The sequence below is a fragment of the Crocodylus siamensis genome, chromosome 3 (assembly GCF_052110815.1).
Source record: "Crocodylus siamensis isolate JL-2025a chromosome 3, ASM5211081v1, whole genome shotgun sequence".
NCBI lineage: Eukaryota > Metazoa > Chordata > Crocodylia > Crocodylidae > Crocodylus > Crocodylus siamensis.
The window spans coordinates 180,969,516-180,989,417 of NC_143397.1; the positions used below are offsets into that span (position 1 = coordinate 180,969,516).

The 19,902-nt window shown below is 43.0% G+C and overlaps 1 protein-coding gene across 1 annotated transcript in view; it reads right to left on the reverse strand.

The window, feature by feature from the left end:
- The window catches only part of LOC149869186 (opsin-5-like), a 115,852-nt gene extending 109,040 nt beyond the window's left edge, over nt 1–6,812 (reverse strand). Inside the window, exon 1 of the mRNA XM_090037315.1 lies at nt 6,709–6,812. Coding sequence (XP_089893441.1) covers nt 6,709–6,714 — 6 coding nt within the window. The 5' untranslated portion in view covers nt 6,715–6,812. The remainder of the gene's footprint in view (nt 1–6,708) is intronic.
- Between the last annotated feature and the right edge of the window lie 13,090 nt (nt 6,813–19,902).

The following is a 19,902-nucleotide window of genomic DNA, read 5'->3' on the forward strand; positions in this document are numbered from 1 at the left end:
CCCAAGATCTGATCCCAGGGCAAAGGGCCTGATCCTGGCACATGGCTTAATTCAACCTGTGGATTGGGTCCACACCACTCATTTAGCTGTGCAGCCATATATTATGTGGAGTTTAAGCAAGATTATGTGCACTGCACCACTTCTGATAATGGCAATATACCACCTTTCAAAGGTGGCAATAAAAAAATTGTGTATCAATATGATGGACTACAGGTTTTGTTGTAATATTTTTGGGTGCATTCATGTTGCAATAGCATTGCATGCCTCAGCTTCCCTGACTAGCTTGTACATGGAGAAAGAAAGGTTAATAAAGTCCCTTCTAGGAACATGAGATGAGTAATACAGAGCAGAGATAAACCTGCCCTGGAGCAGCATAACTTTAAGATGCCTAAAGTGTGCTTAAAACTAACTGCAGGTGTTAATGTGTGGATAATTCAAGGGGAAGAGCTCCAGGAGCTGCCTAAAAGTAATGTGTAACAAGGCCCTTACAACATAGTAACTTTTGCTATGCAGGATTGTGCATATCCCATCTCATTTAAATTCAAGTAATCTTGCTTTCCCCAGCAAACTTCTTTTGTACAGTATTTGCAATATCTGGGACCATTATATTGATGAACCTTGCAAAATAATCAAGAAAATGTTTTCCTCCCCCTTCTCTTCAGGGAAATAGGGTAAATATTTTTGAAAAAAGTCCTGCTTTGTTAAAGTTGACAAAAATATATATTCCTATGAAATTTTCTCAACTCGCTCTCAACACACACTTCCAAATTTTCATAAACTGAGCCAAGGGTTTACACACAAATGACTTCATCAGATTTCTTTCAATACACAAATATAGTAGAAAAAGCTAATAGACACTTGTTTAATCTTATATAGGAGCTAGATTAAAATAGTTCTTTTCATAGAGAACCTAGATTAAAATTTCCCCTGTAGATTATTTTAATAGATTCAAGACCAAAAAAGCAGTGGGGAATACTACAGAATCATTTCCATATCTTAAATCCAACAAAATAGTAAAGCAAACACTGCAGAATGCTGGGGAAATTTGATCAGCTACTGTGTAGCACCCATACACCGAAGGGTGTGCTCATACACCAAGGAGCACTGATCTCGTCCCTTTTGCAGGGCTCGTTCCTAGCCACGATCAATTAGGCAGAGAATGAGGGAGTATCAGCAAGATGATTTATTTCTCTGCAGAGGGGGCCACCCAGTGTCACAAAGTTGGAGAGTTTCCACTGAACTGAGTTTACAGCTTGGTATTTATACATTAAGCATTGCATTGCTACATTGTTGCACAGCATCTAGGTTTTTCCTCTTGCCGTTACAAAATTACAAAACACGGTACAGAGCAAGCTTGGGCTAGTTTAGGCTGGTTTCATGGTTACACATTACTGTCAGTGAGAAGTACACGCCGCTTACTGTCAGCAAGAGGTGATCTTTAATCTTAGGGGAAAAAAGATCATTTGCTTTTTCAAGGGTCATCTGCTTTTTATGATTGTATTGCCATTTTCTCTTACAAGAAACAGCAACTATAAACACATGAACAAATCTCAACCCTTCTCACAATGAAAGTTAGAAGCTCCACTAACCTCCCCATTTGTGTTTGCCTTTCCAAGGGCTCCTAACTGAAGAAACTGGATAAGGAGCAAGAGAACCTGGATGGAAAAGATGGTGCTAGAGGCAGACACAGTTTCACAGGAAAAGTAGTCTCCTTCAAAGCTTTGCTTAAAAACAAGGGTTTCTAGTAAAACAGTGTTGCCAAAGCCTTGAATGTGGGGAGCTCTAGGCTGCTGCTTTGATATCCTGCAACAAATGTCCTCGAAGGCTGGACTTGCATTTATTCTGCCCCTAAAAACAGAGCAATTTGTGAGGAACTCCAGGATGGGTTTCCTGGGGAATTCCCCACCCCATCTTCTCCTGCAGTCATCCTCATGGGAAACTCAAATCTTGAATGGCTGACCAACCAGAGGATCCCATCACAATACTGTGTGAAAGGTAGTATACTTGATTTTTAACATTTTAGAAATTATCTTTACAGCATCATTCACACTAGCATGATCTTCAAGACAAGTTCTGCATGGTTACCAATGGATGCTCTTATGAATACTTTATACAGGAAAACTGATATTTCTCCACATTTTATCAGCGCTGTATCATCCTCCACAAAGCCTGCATGTAGCAGGGAACCAGATGCAAACAATAAAAATGGCAAGAGCCTAATGGAAACAAACTGCAAGTTTTCATACATTGAAAGTCCCAATTTTTACAAGGTGAAAGACAAGATTTAAGTTTCAAAAGCTGACTTGCATCATGGTAATGAGTGATGAAAAAAGGATTCAACATATGCAATCTTTCAGATTTGCTTTACAAAACCCAGGGAACCCTTACTCACTTGTTCCACTGTTTAGATAAACCTTCTCCTCCCCAAAATACACCTCACCCCCATCTCTGCTGGAATAGCATTGAGAAGGAAAACTAGAAGTAATTCCCTGCACTTTTCCTACGGCTTACAGAGAAGCACAACTCGACTTCAGAATTGTAGTCCATCAATGATTATAAGGACACAACACAAGTTATACCTTGAGAATAAAATTTATCTGTCAGGAAGCAATATATAAAATCAGGCTCTGGAGTTACATAGGCAGGGTCTCCTACTTCTGAACAAAGGCAGACTTGCATGTTTTTCAGCCTCAAACATGACTTACAGGGAAGCACCACACCCTGTCAAACCCACCAAGCCTAACCCAACTCCTAAATCAGGCCTCAGAAATAACCTCATTTTTTTAAGTATGTGTTTGCAGTTCTTTCTACTTCCCTTGTAGCATTTGAGACTTAAATGCCCTCAGGTTACAATTTTAACTTTTTCATCCTAGACACCATTTTTACATGACTCTGGCATTCACTCAATCACATGAGTGATAGCTACAATTTCAGGAAAAACTACAAGTATTGTGATAAAATCGCAAGTTGGCACTACTGTTCCTATTAAAAGAGACTGATTCTGTTCAACCAAAATACAAATGCAATAGCAAAAAATAATAACAACATACCTTCCAAATTCACTTTTAAATGTAAAATCATTCCAACTGTTACTCGACTGACATTACATATAGGCATGGAGAGGTATGAACATGACTTGCAAATAGGGAGCTTTTGTCTCTTCCACTACTCCAGCTATAGGTCCAAGCAGCAGAGAGTATAAGAGCTTGCTTTCTGTATATGGAGCAGCCTATACAAGGTGACAGTAAGCATCACCAGTGAAATATACAATTATGTCAGAAGGCAACGAAATGATGAGAACTAAGATTCTTGTTCTACAGTCTTGGATCTGGGAACCAACGGTCATTTCATGGTTAAGGTGACGCAGTCAGAAACATAAATGCCTCCATCTGTCATTAGCAGAGACTGAACTTGGGACCTCTGAATCTTTAAAAACATATGATATAATATCATACCATATCATGCCTTTCCTGCTCAAATTAAAGAATCAACTCACTTAGCCTAACTACAGAATCCAAAGGGTTTCTGGTTTAGCCACAATGCTTCACTGCATTACCCCCATTTGGCAGGTTATTTGTAAAAGCTGTGTGGCAAACTTACTGAGACTTGGCACCATGCTCTTAGACACTTAGGCTAAATTCCCAGCTCTACTCAATTCCCAGCTCCCATCAAGCAAGTTCTCAGTATTCTTATCTGTGAATCATAATTACTCTGAGTATAATTGTAATAAGGGTTATGAAGTGCTCAAACATTAATAGCTATCAATGCAAAAAAAGGATTCGAACTCAACCCATGAGTCTGCAGCTTACCACACCTTTTCTCAAAACTGCAGACTGCTTTGGCTAGCAGAACCAGTCCACAGAATCGGTTTGCCCAAATAGCCATAGTATCAGATCTCCTCCCCATTCCTGGGCAAACAACCCTCTGTCCTCTTAAGGGTCATAGAGTCCTTCAGCTCCTCCACGCTGAACAGCCTTACTTTGAGGGCAGAGATGAAAAAATTACTGCAACCTTTCAAAGCTCAGTGGGTAACATGGTTTTGACTGGCAGCTTTTCTGTAATCTTTTTCACAGTGCTGAGAACTGTATGTACAGATGCACTATGAATAGAGGTTTATAACTATGTACAGAAAATACAAGCAGGTTGGTATATCCAATTGTGACTCCATGCATAAAAGCAGAAAGAGTGTCCTATCAGCATCTCCATAAGTATTATGATTTCTAGAAAGTATTCCAGTACAAGTTGGATTAGATGCGAACTATCTTAGAGTGGTACAACAGAACGATCATTATATAAACTCAAAGGCAGAGTGTACTGTGAACTCCTGAGCAGATATCTGGGCATAGCTTTATTCATATACCAAGTAAGTCATGGATAGGTGTAAATGTCATTAAGATCTTGCTGACAGTGCATATGCACGTGAAGGCAGAGGAATTCTGCTTTGATGGGGAAGAGAGAAGTAACACAGCCATCTCTTTCTAATTCATCATCATACTAGGGTTTACTGAAGTCAAAATCTCTTACCTTAGGTTGGAACTGGAAGTAACTTTTTTGGACTGGAACAACCACTGTGTATGTCTGTACATTGCCACAGCATAGAAAAAAGGGATGCAGACATAAGTAGGTAGAGTATGTTCTATCTTCTGGTTGCTTACCCAACAGAAGACACTTGCTTCAGTACAGCTACATTGGAGATTTATCCTCAATCCATTACTAAACATGAAGTTGCTCTTATTCCACAAAGACATTTTGAGCATCAAATGTGATGCATAGTCAGAACTGGTTTTAGGTGTGAGTGGGGTGGATCCAAGATTTGGCAGGATGGAAGGAGTACAGAAGCAGCCACCTGTGCTGCAAGGGTGGCTGCACTCCTGCTCCCATCCTCCACCCCTGCAACCCATCCATGCAGGCAGCCCATGCATAGTAGGAGCCTTGTGGGACCTTTTTTAAGTTCCCAAAGCATGCAAGTATCACCACCTTCTCCTCTGTGCTCAGAGGCATGTCCCCTCCACCTACTCCAGTTGCTCCTGCTTTCCCTGCTGCCCTGGGGGTGGGGAAGCTTCACAGCTGCTCCTGCCTACTCCAGCCAGGCTGCACAGGGGCTGGGCTCAGCTGGGACAGCCACAGAGACAGCAGCAATGGGGAGGGGGGTGGATTCCCCCACACTGCCTGGTCCCCACAGGAGCAGGTGCAAGGAGCTGCTGCCACTGTTGCTGCCCTAGGCAAGCACTGGGGAAAAAAAAAAAAAAAAGCAAACAGCTGGAGTAGGAGCAGTTCTGAATATTCCCCGAGCCCCAGGACAGTGGAGAAAGCAGGTGGAAAGGAGAGGGACAGAGACGGGGGTGGGGAGGGGGGGAATATGCCTCTGAGGACAAAGGGAAAAGGGAATTCTCTTTGGCTTTGGGGACATTTTTCAAGTTCTCATGGGATCCAGCATCATGGTCCAGTTTGGAAAGGGGGTGCAACCACACCCCTGCACCACCTCTGGATCTGCCCTGAGTGTGACCAATCCAAGTAACTGCCCTGAGACCTCAGAGCACCACTCCTCACGAAGTTACGGCAAGTTGCCCATATGAGGAGCCCATACGGGTATAACACCAACCCAGCCCCTTGTTGCATTACTGGGATGCTATATGGCCTCCTCAACCGCATCCTAACAATCCAATTGGGCTGCCGAGGCGGATAACCAACAAATAAGATTTGCAAACTTCTTTAAATTGAATTTCACTCTCCCAGTGTTCACAATGTTTCAACCATCTCCTCACGACAAGTCAACTGAACAAGGTTTGGTTTGTATGCCTGTATGCAGAAAAGCGGCAAGTTTCAGACTTGCACCTGAGATTTGTTTAATCTCTAAAAAAAAACTACACTTATCTCTGAGCTAAATTCAAGTCTGTTTCAGGTAAAGAAACAACACCTGTTTAATACATATTTTGGGAAAAGGGAACAAAAAACAAGAGCATGTACCTTCATCAGCCAAATCTCCCAACTGCTAATACTCAAAGGAAGTTTCAGAGCAAGCAATCTGCTAAACTGCACAGTTTTGTTACACCCAGCTGCTCAAAGATCATGAGACTCTCCCCTCAAAAAAAAAAAGGGCTTAAGACTCATAAAATTAAGAGAAAAGTGGGATCTTTTTCCTTGTCTTCTGATATTTTTTAAATTGTGAGCACAGGAGGAAACGTGTTTCTAATGGTTTGCAATCACAAAGGAATTAGAGCTGGGTATTTTAGGTGAACACTTCATGCAATAAAGTTGTACATGTAACACCTTTCATCCAAGACCTGGGACCCCAAGTAAAAAGCCAAATATTGCAAGATTCAGGAGAGCTGGCAACCCTGGGCACGTTCACACCTGAATTACAAAGAAAGGGGGAGAAAGCCAAGGATAAAAAATGAAACTGAAGCCAAGAAATCTGCCGTCTCTCTGAGGCTCCCTGAAATGGAAATGTGACATTGTCCTTCTTATTCTGAGGCCTCCAATAATTTGAAGAGGGAAGTGCCTAATCATTATTTGAATTAAAAACACGGTATTTAAAATTTTAAAAAAACAACCAAATAGGGTTGTTAATGAATTTACAACCTGTACAAACTGGGTGCAGTATTATAAAAAAAAAGGGGTGGGGGGAGGAACAGCTTTCTTTCCATGCAGTTCACAGCTGGTATCCCTTCCAGCACAATTCGGTATATCAAGGCATCTCTTACCTACCTTCATCTTTACAGGGACACAGGCCGGCGCCTGTCAAGGAACTGAAGAGCAGAAGTAGGGCAGAGACTAGTCATGAGACAGGAGAGCGCCAGAGCCGGGCTGCATGGGATGGGGCCGGCTGTCACCTATAGGAAAGCTCATGCCTCTCTCAGCCCCGGTGCCTCCCCCTCAGACTAAGCGGGCGAAGTGCGCCTCTGGGCCGGATCCTGCGCCGCCCCCGGCTGCGGGGCCATGTGGAGGCAGAGCACCGCGCTCCCTCGGAGCCGCCGGCTGAAGTGGCCGCAGGGCCGGGGCGAGGGCACGGGCTGCTCCAGGACGTCCCGCCCGGGCCCTCCCGCCGCGCGAACGCTGCGGCCCGCGGGTCCCCGCCACCCGCAAGGCACCGGGCGGCACCCTGGGCCCGCGAAGGGCAAGAGTTGGCGGCTCCCAGGCACCTCGGCGCCCTCCCGCCCGGCAGCTGCCTCCAGGAGAGAGGCTGGGATGTACAAACCTCGGACCCCCCGCTCTGCTCGGGGATGTGGCAGCCTCTGGGGGAAGGGGGGGGGGGCCTTGGGAACCCACCTGGAGGGGGTTCACCTCAGCAAGCCCCCCTGCTGGGCCCAGGTGGGCCTTCCCCCTTCTTGCTCAGGGAAGTGTGCACCTCTCTGAGCCGCTTCCCTGTGACCCACTGAAGTCAGCCATAGGGCAGGGGAGAGATGCACCTGATGGACTATAACTAACTCTCTTGCCCCGTGGTCCTCAACCAGGGGCTACGACACTGCGGTGCCTGGAGAGCCTTTCAAGGCGGGGTGCCACATGCTGTGGACACTCTTCAGTGCACCCACAATTCAGGAGAGAAACCCAAGGATTTCACTGGGGCATCCAGAGCCTGAGCTCCCTCCTACATATTACATATATATTACACAGTTCACTGGTGAAGCATAATAAATTCAGCCCAGCCACACATGCAAAATAATTCTCACACAATTAACTGGGGGTGGGTGGATCATTTTCAACCTGGAGGGATGTGGGCAGTGGGGTCCCCTAGGGCTCGGTCCTTGGGCCCGCACTCTTAAATATCTTTATCAGCAACTTGGATGAGGGGGTAAAAAGCACCCTGTTCAAATTCGCAGATGACACCAAGATGGGGGGAGATGTGGGCACACTAGAGGGGAAGAATAGGCTGCAATCAGACCTAGACAGGTTACAGGGGTGGGCGGATGAGAACAGGATGGGATTCAACACGGACAAGTGCAAGGTGATGCACCTGGGGAAGAACCACCGGTTCCCCTACAAGTTGGGGAACTCCCCTTTTGTCAGCACGGAGGCAGAAAAGGATCTTGGAGTCATCACTGATGCCAAGATGAACATGGGCTGGCAGTGTGGGGACGCAGTCAGGAAGGCCAACCGTACCTTGTCATGCACCCACAGATGCATCACAAGCAGGTCCAAGGAGGTGATCCTCCCCCTCTATGCGGCACTGGTCAGGCCGCAGCTGGAGTACTGCGTCCAGTTCTGGGCGCCACACTTCAGGAGGGATGTGGACAACATGGAGAGGGTCCAGAGAAGGGCCACTCGCATGATCAGGTGGCAGCAGGGCAGGCCCTACGAGAAGATGCTAAGGGACCTGAACCTGTTCAGCCTCCACAAGAGAAGGCTGAAGGGGGATCTAGTGACCATTTACAAACTAGTCAGAGGGGACCAGCAGGCACTGGGGGAGTTCCTGTTCCCCAAGCGCTACCAGGAGTGACTAGAAATAACGGTCACAAGCTGGCAGAGGGTAGATTTAGGCTAGATATCAGGAGATGCTACTTCACTGTCAGGGCGGCTAGGATCTGGAACCAACTTCCAAGAGAAGAGGAGCTGGCTCCGACCCTGGGGGTCTTTAAGAGGAGGCTAGATGAAAGGGAGGAAGGAGGATCCGGGAAACTACAGGCCAATCAGTTTGACCTCAATCTTGGAAAAAAACATCAAAAAAACCAATAACAACAAGCTAACAGAAGGCAACATTCTGAGAGAGAACCAACACAGCTTTGTTGCAGACAGGTCTTGCTCGATGAATCTCATTTCCGTCTATGACCAGGTGACATCTCCTGGACAAAGGAGAAGGGGTTGATATCATATATTTGGACTTCAAAAAAGCCTTTGACCTGGTGTCCCATGATGTCCTCCTGGTAACACTGGGGAGCTGAGGCCTCAACAACCTTACGGTCCAATGGCTGGGGAACCGCCTCCATGGTTGGACCCAGAGAGTGACAATCGATAGAACTGAATCAACATGGCACATGATGATCAGTGGCATCCCGTAGGGTTCTGTTCTTGAACCTGTACTCTTGAATGTATTTATAAATGATCTGGACTCTGATGTCAAAAGCAGACTGGCTAAGTTCGCTGACGACACCAAACTATGGGGAAGCGTAGTCACACTAGAGGATAGGCTGGCGATCCAGGCTGACCTAGACAGGCTCACAAGGTGGGCAGATCAAAACCTGATGGCATTCAACACAGAGAAATACAAGATGCTCCACCTCGGGAGAAAAAACCCACATCCTACTTATAGGCTCAGCAGTGCTACACTCACTAGCACCACAACTGAAAGAGACTTGGGTGTCATGATTGACCACAAAATGAATATGAGCCACCAATGCATTGCTGCAGATGGCAAAGCAAACAAAACTCTGGCTTGCATCTACCAATGCATCTCAAGCAAGACCCAGAAATTCATCCTCTCACTTAACTCGGCCTTGGTGAGGCCGCAGCTGGAGTTGTTGGCTTAGAAATGGTATTTAAAGGCCTGTTTTTTGATAATTTGCTTATAGGTATAGATATATGCATTATAAGGGGTCAAGATGGGCAGCAGGGGTTAAATGGATTTCTAAAGAGCTTGGGAGATGCTCACATAGCTTCTCATGGCCCTGAAAGCAGTCGGGCTGTCCAGCACAAGGCCAACAGATGGAGACACAGCCTGAGAATTAAGGGGGGGCATGCCATAACACAAGATCACAGCCTTCAAGGGAGACAGGTTGTCTAACACAACAAGGACACACAGCCTGGGAACCAAAGAAGTATGTACCATACTCTCCCATAACACAAGATAAGTTATACCAGCCACAAGGCCCCAGAGCAGCAGGGGAGGCTGAGTCCCGGTTGGGGGGGGAACAGACCAGATTAGGAAAAGGCCTGGAAGGCTACATGACAGAGAGACAGCCAACCAGAGACAGCCATAGATGAAGAGTCATCAGGAGCATCAAAGGGGAAGGAAAATACAAAAGCAGAGACTTGAGATTAACAAAGGGTCCCTCCCTTTGTTCCATCCCTCCTTGTCTTGCTCCCTGAGAGGGGTCCCCATACCCATCTCCTGGGAAGGGTCCCCACGGTCACCATTGACCAAGAGCATACCAGCAGCCTGTCTCATACACCCCATTGGAGTGGGGCTGTGGGCCTTGGCATCCCACCTCCAGACTGCTGACACCTAAGAGAGAGAGCCTCAGAGTGGAGCCTGCATCCTGACCATGCATACTTTGACTCTGATGACAGCCCTAGAATTGTAGATATAGAATTGCTTGTATTGTTGCTTTGTTGTTATTACTCTGTATCAATAAATTTGCCTGTTTTCAACTGGTAGGTGTTGTAGTCGGTCTGAGTGTTGTGCCCACCTGGAACAAAGGTATAGGGGCTGGTTTCCTAAAATTCAGTGTCAACAGAGTACTGCATCCAATTCTGGGCTCCACAATTCAGAAAAGATGTGGAGAAGCTTGAAAGAATCCAGAAAAGAGCCACATGCATGATTAGAGGACAAGAGAACAGGCCTTCTGAGGAGGGTCTGAGAGCCATGGGAGTTTTCAGCCTGGAAAAGCATAGGATCAGGGGTGACCTGGTGGCAGCCTATAAGTACATAAGGGATGTGCATCAGGAACTGGGAGAACATCTGTTCACCAGGGCACCCCAAGGGAAAGTAAGGTCCAACAGTCACAAACTCCTGGAAGACCATTTTAGGCTCGACGTAAGGAAAAACTTCTTTACTGTCAAAGTCCTCAGGGCCTGGAATAGACTCCCTCCAGAGGTGATGCAAGCACCTACTCTGGACACTTTCAAGAAACACTTGGATGCCTGCCTTGCTGGGATCATTTGATCTCAGCTGACTTCCTGTCCTTGGGCAGGGGCTTGACCCAATGATCTTGCAAGGTCCCTTCCAGCCCTTATGTCTATGAAATCTGTGGTTATGTGGTTACTCTGGTAGCATGGCTTTAAAGATGTCTGATTACACTGAGAAAGATGTAGAGAATGATAATCTTGACCTCAAGATCTATTTCCATTCTGTGCTCATGGTCCCAATAGGATGCCTGATGAAGTTGTTTTCTTCAGCTGAGTGCTTCTTTAAGGTATTAACATATGCTAGCTAAATGTGACAATCAAAACTGTTTATTTAAAATACCAAACAATGCATAACTATAATATGGCTGTTTGACTTATAAATGTGACAGTGGACCAACAACAACAAATCCTTTTTCTTCACTGAAGTTCTTTTTTGTTTAGTCTTTTCCTGAGTGGTACATGCTTGAGCAGAACTACTTTATTATATTTCTGGTAGAAAACCAGTCTGATAGATCACTAGCAGCCTGTTCTCTAAGAATATAGTCACAAATCATCACCCAAGCCTTTATTTAAAGGCCAAGATTTACAGGTTATTACATGGTTTCACAAGAGGAAGAAAGTTTGGGATATAGTCACCAACCAGCTACAAAGTTATTTTACTGGGACAGTGACACACAGTCCTGACTAACTCAGGAGCAGTCAGTAGTAATAATCAAAGAACCCCAGATACATGTATGCCCCTAAAGAATGGCAACAAACAATTTCCAGTCCAAAAGCAAAGAACTTCCAGTATCGGCTCACATACATATTACACTCTCCACAGTTGCAGGAACAACACAGCCAATGTATATAGAATAAACAATTAAAACCCCACATTCAACTTTCAAAATGTTTTCTTCAAAAGGAGTCAGAGTTGATAAACTGAACTTGCCAAAATTAGGCATGTTCCATGTTTGCTGCACCAGTATTAAAGTATTACTAAAGTATTCTGTTCCTAAAGTGCCATCAAGTAGTCTTTTATTTCCAGAGCCATAATTTTCCCTCCTGCAAGGGAGGAAACATAGAGGAACCCAAAATCACCCTCTCCTTTGAACTCCAGCCCAGAAACCTCATGTTAAATAGCAAAAAACTATGCCATCCTATCATTAGCACTTCCTGGGGAACATCCTATCTTTACACTCTTTCAGCACTTCCCACATTACTACTTCTTCAGCTTCTCTCAACTTGTGGCTCTAACACCTATCAAAAGTAGTCCTCAACCTCTCCACCTACTGTCCCAGTCTATCTGGGTTGCAGTCTTCTGTAGCAGCTGTTTCTAATCAGCTCCTTAGTCACAGCTGTGGCCCTCCTTCAGCCCTTTCCAGGATGTTTTTGGTAAGTCTTTATACCTTTGTGTATACCTAATCACACAGACTTTCAAGGAATTTTAAAGGTACCATGTTGGAACACAGAAGTCAGTAGAAAAGAAGGGCTCCAAGTTGTCTAGTGAGCTTTTCCACTTCACTACATCCTCCTCTCAGTCCATCTTAAGCAGTAGTATACTAAACTTGGGAAATAAGTCCTCAGCAACACACTTACCAATTGGTAAATATCAAGTTAAAAAATGTTCCAGTTTATGTTTGGAGGAAGGGACATTCCTCCTGTATTTTGCTGAAAGAGACCCTGATCCTATGTGAATGTAAATAAATGGCAAACCTACCACTGCCTTCCTCTTGCCATCTGTAAAATAGGGATAAGAATACTTGCATACCTTAAAAAGCAATGTATTTGTTCAAATTATTCATGAGGAAGTGCATGGTTGCCCTCAACCCCAGCACCGTCACCACCATTCCTCAAGAGATGTTTGAGGTGCTGGTGGCCCACAGATTCTCCAATGCATTCAAAAATGATCATTTTTCTAAATGCAGATGAATATGAATAGTGCCTAGAGCAAGCAACTTTAGATGCCCATAGGAATGTGCCATACTGAACAAGAACCCAAGTCCACCCAGTTCAGTATCCTGCCTCTGAGGGTAGTGTACTAGGTACTTTAAAGGAAGATGTAAGAATGCCTAGGTAGGCAGATGCAGAATAGTCTGTCTCCTCCCCACATTAGGTGTAATACTGATTTCTAAAGTTAGAAAAGGCTTTGTACCCTGAAACTCCACGACTGCAATAAGAATGTGTGGGGACCTGAGGGCTACATAATACTTGTTTATGTAGGAAGCATCTGTTAATTTTGAAAGTTGTCTCAGAGAACCAACTTACTCGCAGACACCAGAATCTATCAGCTGAACTGTAGTATGATCTGGTAGACAAAGAGTTGGCTGTGTTTAGTGCAATATAGGAAAATATTTTATTTGTTTAATTATTACATATATGATTCAAAATGCTAATACTGTACCTGATGAATAATTAAGATAGAGATAAACCCATTTTTACTAGTTGAGAGTACAGGTGACTTTAATTCCTTGTAGATTAAAGGCCATGTATCCTGATGTTTGCTTATGTAACTATTTTCCTATTGGTGTAGCACAGGGGTGGGCAATTATTTCAGGTAGAGAGCCGCTTACTGAATTTTGGCAAGCCATTGAGGGCTGAATGACAGGCATCCAGGGGCAGATAAATACATTTTCTTAATTTTGGGGGGGCCCCGCGAGCCAGATGGAATGGCTTGGCGGGCCACATCCAGCCCCCAGGCCGCATTTTGCCCAGCCCAGGTGTAGTATGAGGTTTCATTGTCTTATAAAGATCAGCTACAATCAGACAGAGGTGAGTAAGTAGGCACCAAATTTTTGCCACCAAATTCAGATTAGCTGCCATATTCATACAAGATAGATTTACTGGATATTAGCACCAGTAGTGGCTAAATGGCACTTCTATCTTGAGTAGAGGGGCCTTAAGCTTTTCTGAATGAATTAGCTTACTACAAAGTTATAGCTTTAATGGAATTTTTCTTATTTCTATTTTTGCCAGATTTTCAGATAACAAGGTAATTTGAAATGAGATACAAAATCCTTGGGGGGAAAGAGGAGGGTGTGGTGTTTGCACAAGCACCATGCACACCCCATACCTTCTGTGTAGGAACCTAGTAGGATTGTTAGCATATAGCATATTATCATGGTCAAAAATTATAATTGGATTGGTATTATGTTTAAAACAGGGTTCTGCATATATTGCTTTGGAACATAAACTCTGATTTCATTATGTATTAGAAAGATAGATTTAAAGTAACTTGCCAAATCTGGTCTATCTGGGTACTAATAACCATTTCAGTGGAAGAGCATACCTCTTTTAGCAAAGCAGGATACCATACTGGGGGCAAATTCAGTAATCAAATCTACAGTGCTAATCTTAAATAAGTCACTTACCAAGCATTTGTTTGTTTTATTCTTGTTTGGAATAATAATAGAAGAAGCTGTTAAAACATACAATTAAGAAACCTCAGGATTATTTCATACACCAAATAGTCTTAGGTTACCCTGTAGAAAGCTTTAGTCTTCTGGATTGGAACAGCTCCCATTTTTAATGCTGATAGAGAAGGGGTGCGAATGTAAGTCATATCACACACTTCTGTGATAGGCTAAAGCCAAACACCAAATAGACTACACAAGATATTCCAGGAAACTTTCATCATTTACTTTGTTGAAAAAGTCACACACTATTGTTCTGGAAGATGCTCCTCAGATCTGCCAAAAGTAGAATAGTATTTTGTCAGAGCATTAACAGTAGCAAGAAAATCCATATCTACATTCAGAAAAGAAAACCCTATTATTACAAAACGGGTGTGGAAAGGACAAGAAATATAGATGTAAAACAATGACAGTCTGCTTCGTGTATTCTATACTAGTAATAAGAGGAAATGATTCCATGCTTGTAAAATTAAACTGCCTAATTATTAAGAGAACTATTTACAGTGATGCTGTAACTCAACTAGCTTTTCAGGCACATGCACACAGCCTAATACCGTTGTGGCTCCTGTAAACTGTTCCTGCAGCTTATGATCCTGCCTCTAAATTCCATGCTCTCCTTTAACAATTGTCATCCCTTCTGTACACAAATTCACAGACTTCTCATAGCCACAAGTTGTAAGTTCATAACCCACCCCAAGGATGGCCTTTTCTCTACATCACAAACTATTAAACATCATAATCCTTCAAATCCCATGTTCTTCAAACCATCTTCCAGTTATTTGTAATATCATTGTTGATGGGGACATGATTCCACACTGTTTAAAGCTTGCATTCTATTTGGTAGAATCCTGTTGGTCCATTTTGAATTAACATCAAGTCTTCCACTGGCTAGCCTACAACAGATCTGAGCCAAAAGGATGAGAAATGCACTGCACTGAATCCAGCATGCAAAAAAGTTCTTAATCAGGAAGGAAGCTTGTGTGAAGAACTGGATGACCAGTTTTATTTCAGGAAGCATTTCAGGGCTATTCCTGCAAGTAAGTTAGCTAGTGCTAGAATATTTCAGTTTTTGGCCATCATAGAATCATCGTCTCTCTTATTTTTGTATTGTACTTTTGGTTAAGAACACAGAGGAGGAGACAAGCAAAGATAACCATAATGTCTTAGCCAACAGAACCATAGAGCTACATACACAGGAAGTGGTTCATGCTATTTTTGTCCATTTGTTATGTTCAGTTCCATTACCAAAACCCAGTGCAACTAATGACCATAGCTTCTGATTTTCTTTACTGTACATTCATTCATATTTACAATGTAGCAGTTCAGTGAAAATCATGACAAAAAGCAGCACAATCTGGGCACATTTACAGAGCACATTTTACCCTGACCACTTTCCACCTCAGTATATATTTTGTATTTTGGATAAAACAATGAATAAACTTTCACTCTTTTCTTTCCATGATTGAAAAATAAAACTCTGCTAATGGATAAAATTATAGGTCAGTCAAGTATTCTTGTTATTACTACATCTTTCATGCATGGTCTCACATTGCTGACAAAAATGAACAGATTTTCAAAAGGAAGAGGTTAAGGAACAAAGGGGGAAAATGGAAGACATTAGGAATAAAGGATAAATGCTAATGGATGGAGGAGGGAATTTAATGTCTTTTTTCACTTCACAAATCCTGAAGAGTTTCCTCAGTTTTTTATTGAGTTAAAACTCCCATTTAATTTTAATGGATGTTTTACTTGAAAAGGGAAACTCAGGCCTTCAGGACATGGTTGTTTCTTTAAAAAATTGTAGCTGTCTCAATTCATTTTAGAGACAAAGGATTTTATCACTCAGTAATTCACCATGTTTAAAACTACTGGACAAAGGTTCATAAAATGTGTCAAACACAATTTGCCTTGTCCAAATAACACAAAAGCAACACCATGAAACCGAGATACTGATTTTTCCAAGCACAAGCTGTCACTATGTCCACTACCATGCTGTCAAGATTGAAACCATCTCTGCTTTTAAGATCTTTAGAAATGGTACAATGGTTAACACCTATTGTGCAGCTGCTGACCTAGAGAAAATCATACTGAATTTACATTTTATCATTCCTAAACAGCCGTAGCTAACTAAACCCAGCAGGCAGAAGTAATTACCTACTTAACCAAATTAATTGTCTTCTGCTGTCCACCATGTTGGTTCGCATTGGGAAGTGAAATATTTGCAAGGAATAGGATTTTACTGAATTGGTATAATAATTAAAATTATAGGTCATGCTCTCCCAGGGAATAGGAGTGCCGCCCTTCAAAGAGATGTACTTGCTTTTCTGGACAGCTGTTCAATCTCCTCCTCAAGATGTTGAGAGCAGTTACAGAGAAGCTGGTTGTGGTTGTTTCTTGTTATTGAAAACCAAGATCAAAAGGAATAAAAGTTTTGTCTTTAACCTGTTTCTCCTAAGGTCTCCTGCCCTTGATGCTATAGGAGTAATGAGCTTCTACCAGCTTGGGAAAATGCTGCTTCTCTCTCCACATTCTGTTCCATCCACACAGGCAGAGAAATGGTGTTCCTCAGCAATAATTCAAGACAGTTTTAATTTACACATCTTCTACCTTAAGACAAAAAGTACATGTGGTGATCTGTTGTTTTACCACCTCCTCTCATATTCTCATCCATACATAGCAGAGAGAATGAGGAGGGACACAGCAACACAGTGAAGACATTTTCTACTGCTTTTCTGACTTTCCATTTCATGGGCTCCCCACTGTACAGTACTACAGAGAGAAGGATATGTGGGTATGTAAAGTCACCTGAGAAAGAAGTGGAGACATCCCATACTAAAGGGAAGTTTTCCATATTGAGTGAGTCTGTTATGTATTGTGATTGGAGACTTTGCTCTGAATTTTATTAACCTAAATGCACAGCAATTGAATATTTCCTGTATTCTAATTTATATTTCTTTCAAAGCACTCCATACAATTTGAAATGTGTATATTCTTCTGAAAACATATTGTTAAAAATATTTTTAATTTAAGATTAACTCTGTCCTTAGATAAAGCCATTCAAGACTAAAGGAAGCTAACTGTGTTCACACGTGTAGCTTTAGACCAGAGTTTGTCCGTAATGTTTATGACTGTTTTGATTTAAAGACACTCAGAAAGATTCAGAGATTGAATTTGGAGACATAATCATGTGCTGAGTTTGAACATCTAGGGCTGTTGTGCCTAACCTACAATCTGCTACACTAACTTGAGGCCGTCAAATTTAGAACATTTTTTGAATCAGGCCCCCTGAACTTTAGTTTGATGCATCTGAGTTGCTACTGTCCCTCTGGGAAGAATGAGGCGTTGATACCACCTCAAATGTTCCCATGACATCCCCGTTACTTTTAACAGATCCATAACTACCTGCCTGCAGCATTGTGGAAGGAGGAGAGAACTTAGGGATGTTTCATTGCAGGGCTGTAGAAGTTTTAGAGAGGGCAGGAATCTGATTGGTTCAGCCTGAGCTTCAGGTTTGCTCCTTTTCTCCAAAAAGCTGCCCAGTGTAAAAAATAATAAAAGAAAAGAAACAGCTGAGAGCCAATAGCCTATTGTAGCTCTATTGATTCTCTGCCACAGGTTGTCCTGCTACTCTGACAGGCACCAATGTGCAGTAATAATCACATAGATAATGTAAAGTATCACCAGTCACAAGTGTCAAAACACGTAAGTTGGAGGTGCAAAATAATGAGTTTGTACACCAAAATTAGGATGTTTTAAAAATAGATTACATTATGGATTTCAGTCTCTCTGATTTTTGGGCTGTCCCTGTCATCCCTAGAAGGGTCTGTCTGTGACAATTTGTGTCTCCCATTCATTGGATCCATTCCATGCTGCAGGAGCTCTGTCTCTCGCATCCACTCATCCCATACCCAATTGATCCTCCAACACAACTTCCAAATCAGTGTGGTGTTCCTATTCCCTGCTTCAGTTTTGCTCCCACATCATTTTTGTCCTCCAGCCTTGACATCCGCCCATCTCTAGCCACCCATCCATTCTGCCCATGCCTCCATATCTCCCCAGCTCTCCATTAGTTCTCCCCTTGGCCTTACCCCAAGGTCTCCTATCTGAAAACCTATACATATAGTCATTAGTCAAAGCCACTTCCCACTTTGTCAGATACAGATTGTGGATGGAAGTTAACTCCTCTATTCCAGTTTGTAAAGACAAAACCCAGAAGCGTAACAGAGGGGGGTGAGGAGGAGAGGGAAGAGAGAGGGACAGCTGCCCTGGGCACCAAGTTAGAAATCACCCTCTACCCTTGTGATATCCATTCCCTGACACTATGCCCTTGCCAGAAACTCCAGAACAGTACCCAGCTGCTGTTCTTTTAAGAGCAACAGCTGGGGTAGGCAGAGCATGCAGTAGCAGCAGCTGCCCAGCCGATACTGTTGAGGAGTTCCCGGCACAGGTAACTATTGTACCCCTTCCTCTACTCTCAGAACCCTGTGCCCCCTGCCCCTGCTTGCACACCCCCTGGCTCTCCTGCATGGTTTGCTCAGGGCACAAGCTCTGCTTGTTATGCCACTGACAAAACCTGCTATTTGCTGCCATACAATCATAGATCTCAGTTGAATTTAGATATAACATTACAATTGGACCATTTAATAGGTCTTTGAATTGTGGTATTACCTTCTATTAATCTAATGATCACAGTTCCTTGTTCCAATTACATTTTTAAAATTAATCAGTTTATCCTTGCAAATTTGTTTAAAAACAAGAGGAGTCCTCATTCTGTTGGTATAAATCTTGGTTTGGATCTTATCACTGTTTCGTTAAACGGTAAAAATAAAAAATCAAGGATTGAAGACCATGATTTGATTTTCCTCTCTTCTACCTTATCTTAAACCTCAGAAAGCCCAGGTGAATAATTTCATGTCACAAGTACCAAACAGTTTGAAAAGACTTATAAGATGCCAAGTGGAAGCAGTGCCTGCTTTAGATCTAATTCTAGGTAGTGTTCCAAAGAACTTGCCAATGTACAGTATAAGAAAGAAATCACTTAAGCTCCCTCAGTAAACTGCTTTAGAGACTTTACAGCAACCATTTTTGTTTTTAAAATATTCAAAGATAGTCCTTTATCTAAACTTCCCAGATAAACTCTAGAATGATTAGAATAAGGACAGAAATGTCTGACAATGGCTGAACCATCTCTGGTAATTCTGAGAAGTCCTATCTTAGCTCTAGAGAGAAGATGCTTTAGCAGACTCAGAGCTTTATCATGGTGCAGGTTGTCTTTGCAAGATTCTAGTTTTTGACTACAGTGCTTGGGTCTCCATTTCATGATCTCCTTTGGAAAAGCTGCTGTTTTTGGATGGGAACCTGACCTCACTAGCTTAACTAAGGGGTGGGGAACTACCAGGGCAGCAGCCCCAAGCACTGCACGTGTGTGGGTGCGTGTGTGTAGGGGGGAGAAACAAAAATGAACACCATGACCAACACCTCCACAGTCTGGCGCTGACCTGTGTATCACAGCTGGCCTGGTCTGCTAGCTCCATTCATGTCAGTGACCAAATTCCCATTGATGTCAATAGGCCCAGGATTTGTCCCTTTGAGCTGATTTCCAAACTGCCTTGAATGTTCTCATGGACAGGGGTTTTCATTTTTCTCAGTGAGGCTGAAATTCTTACTAGTCTGAGAGAAAAGCAATGTCATGGCTTAATATCACAGAAGTTTGTATTAAAGTAGTTGT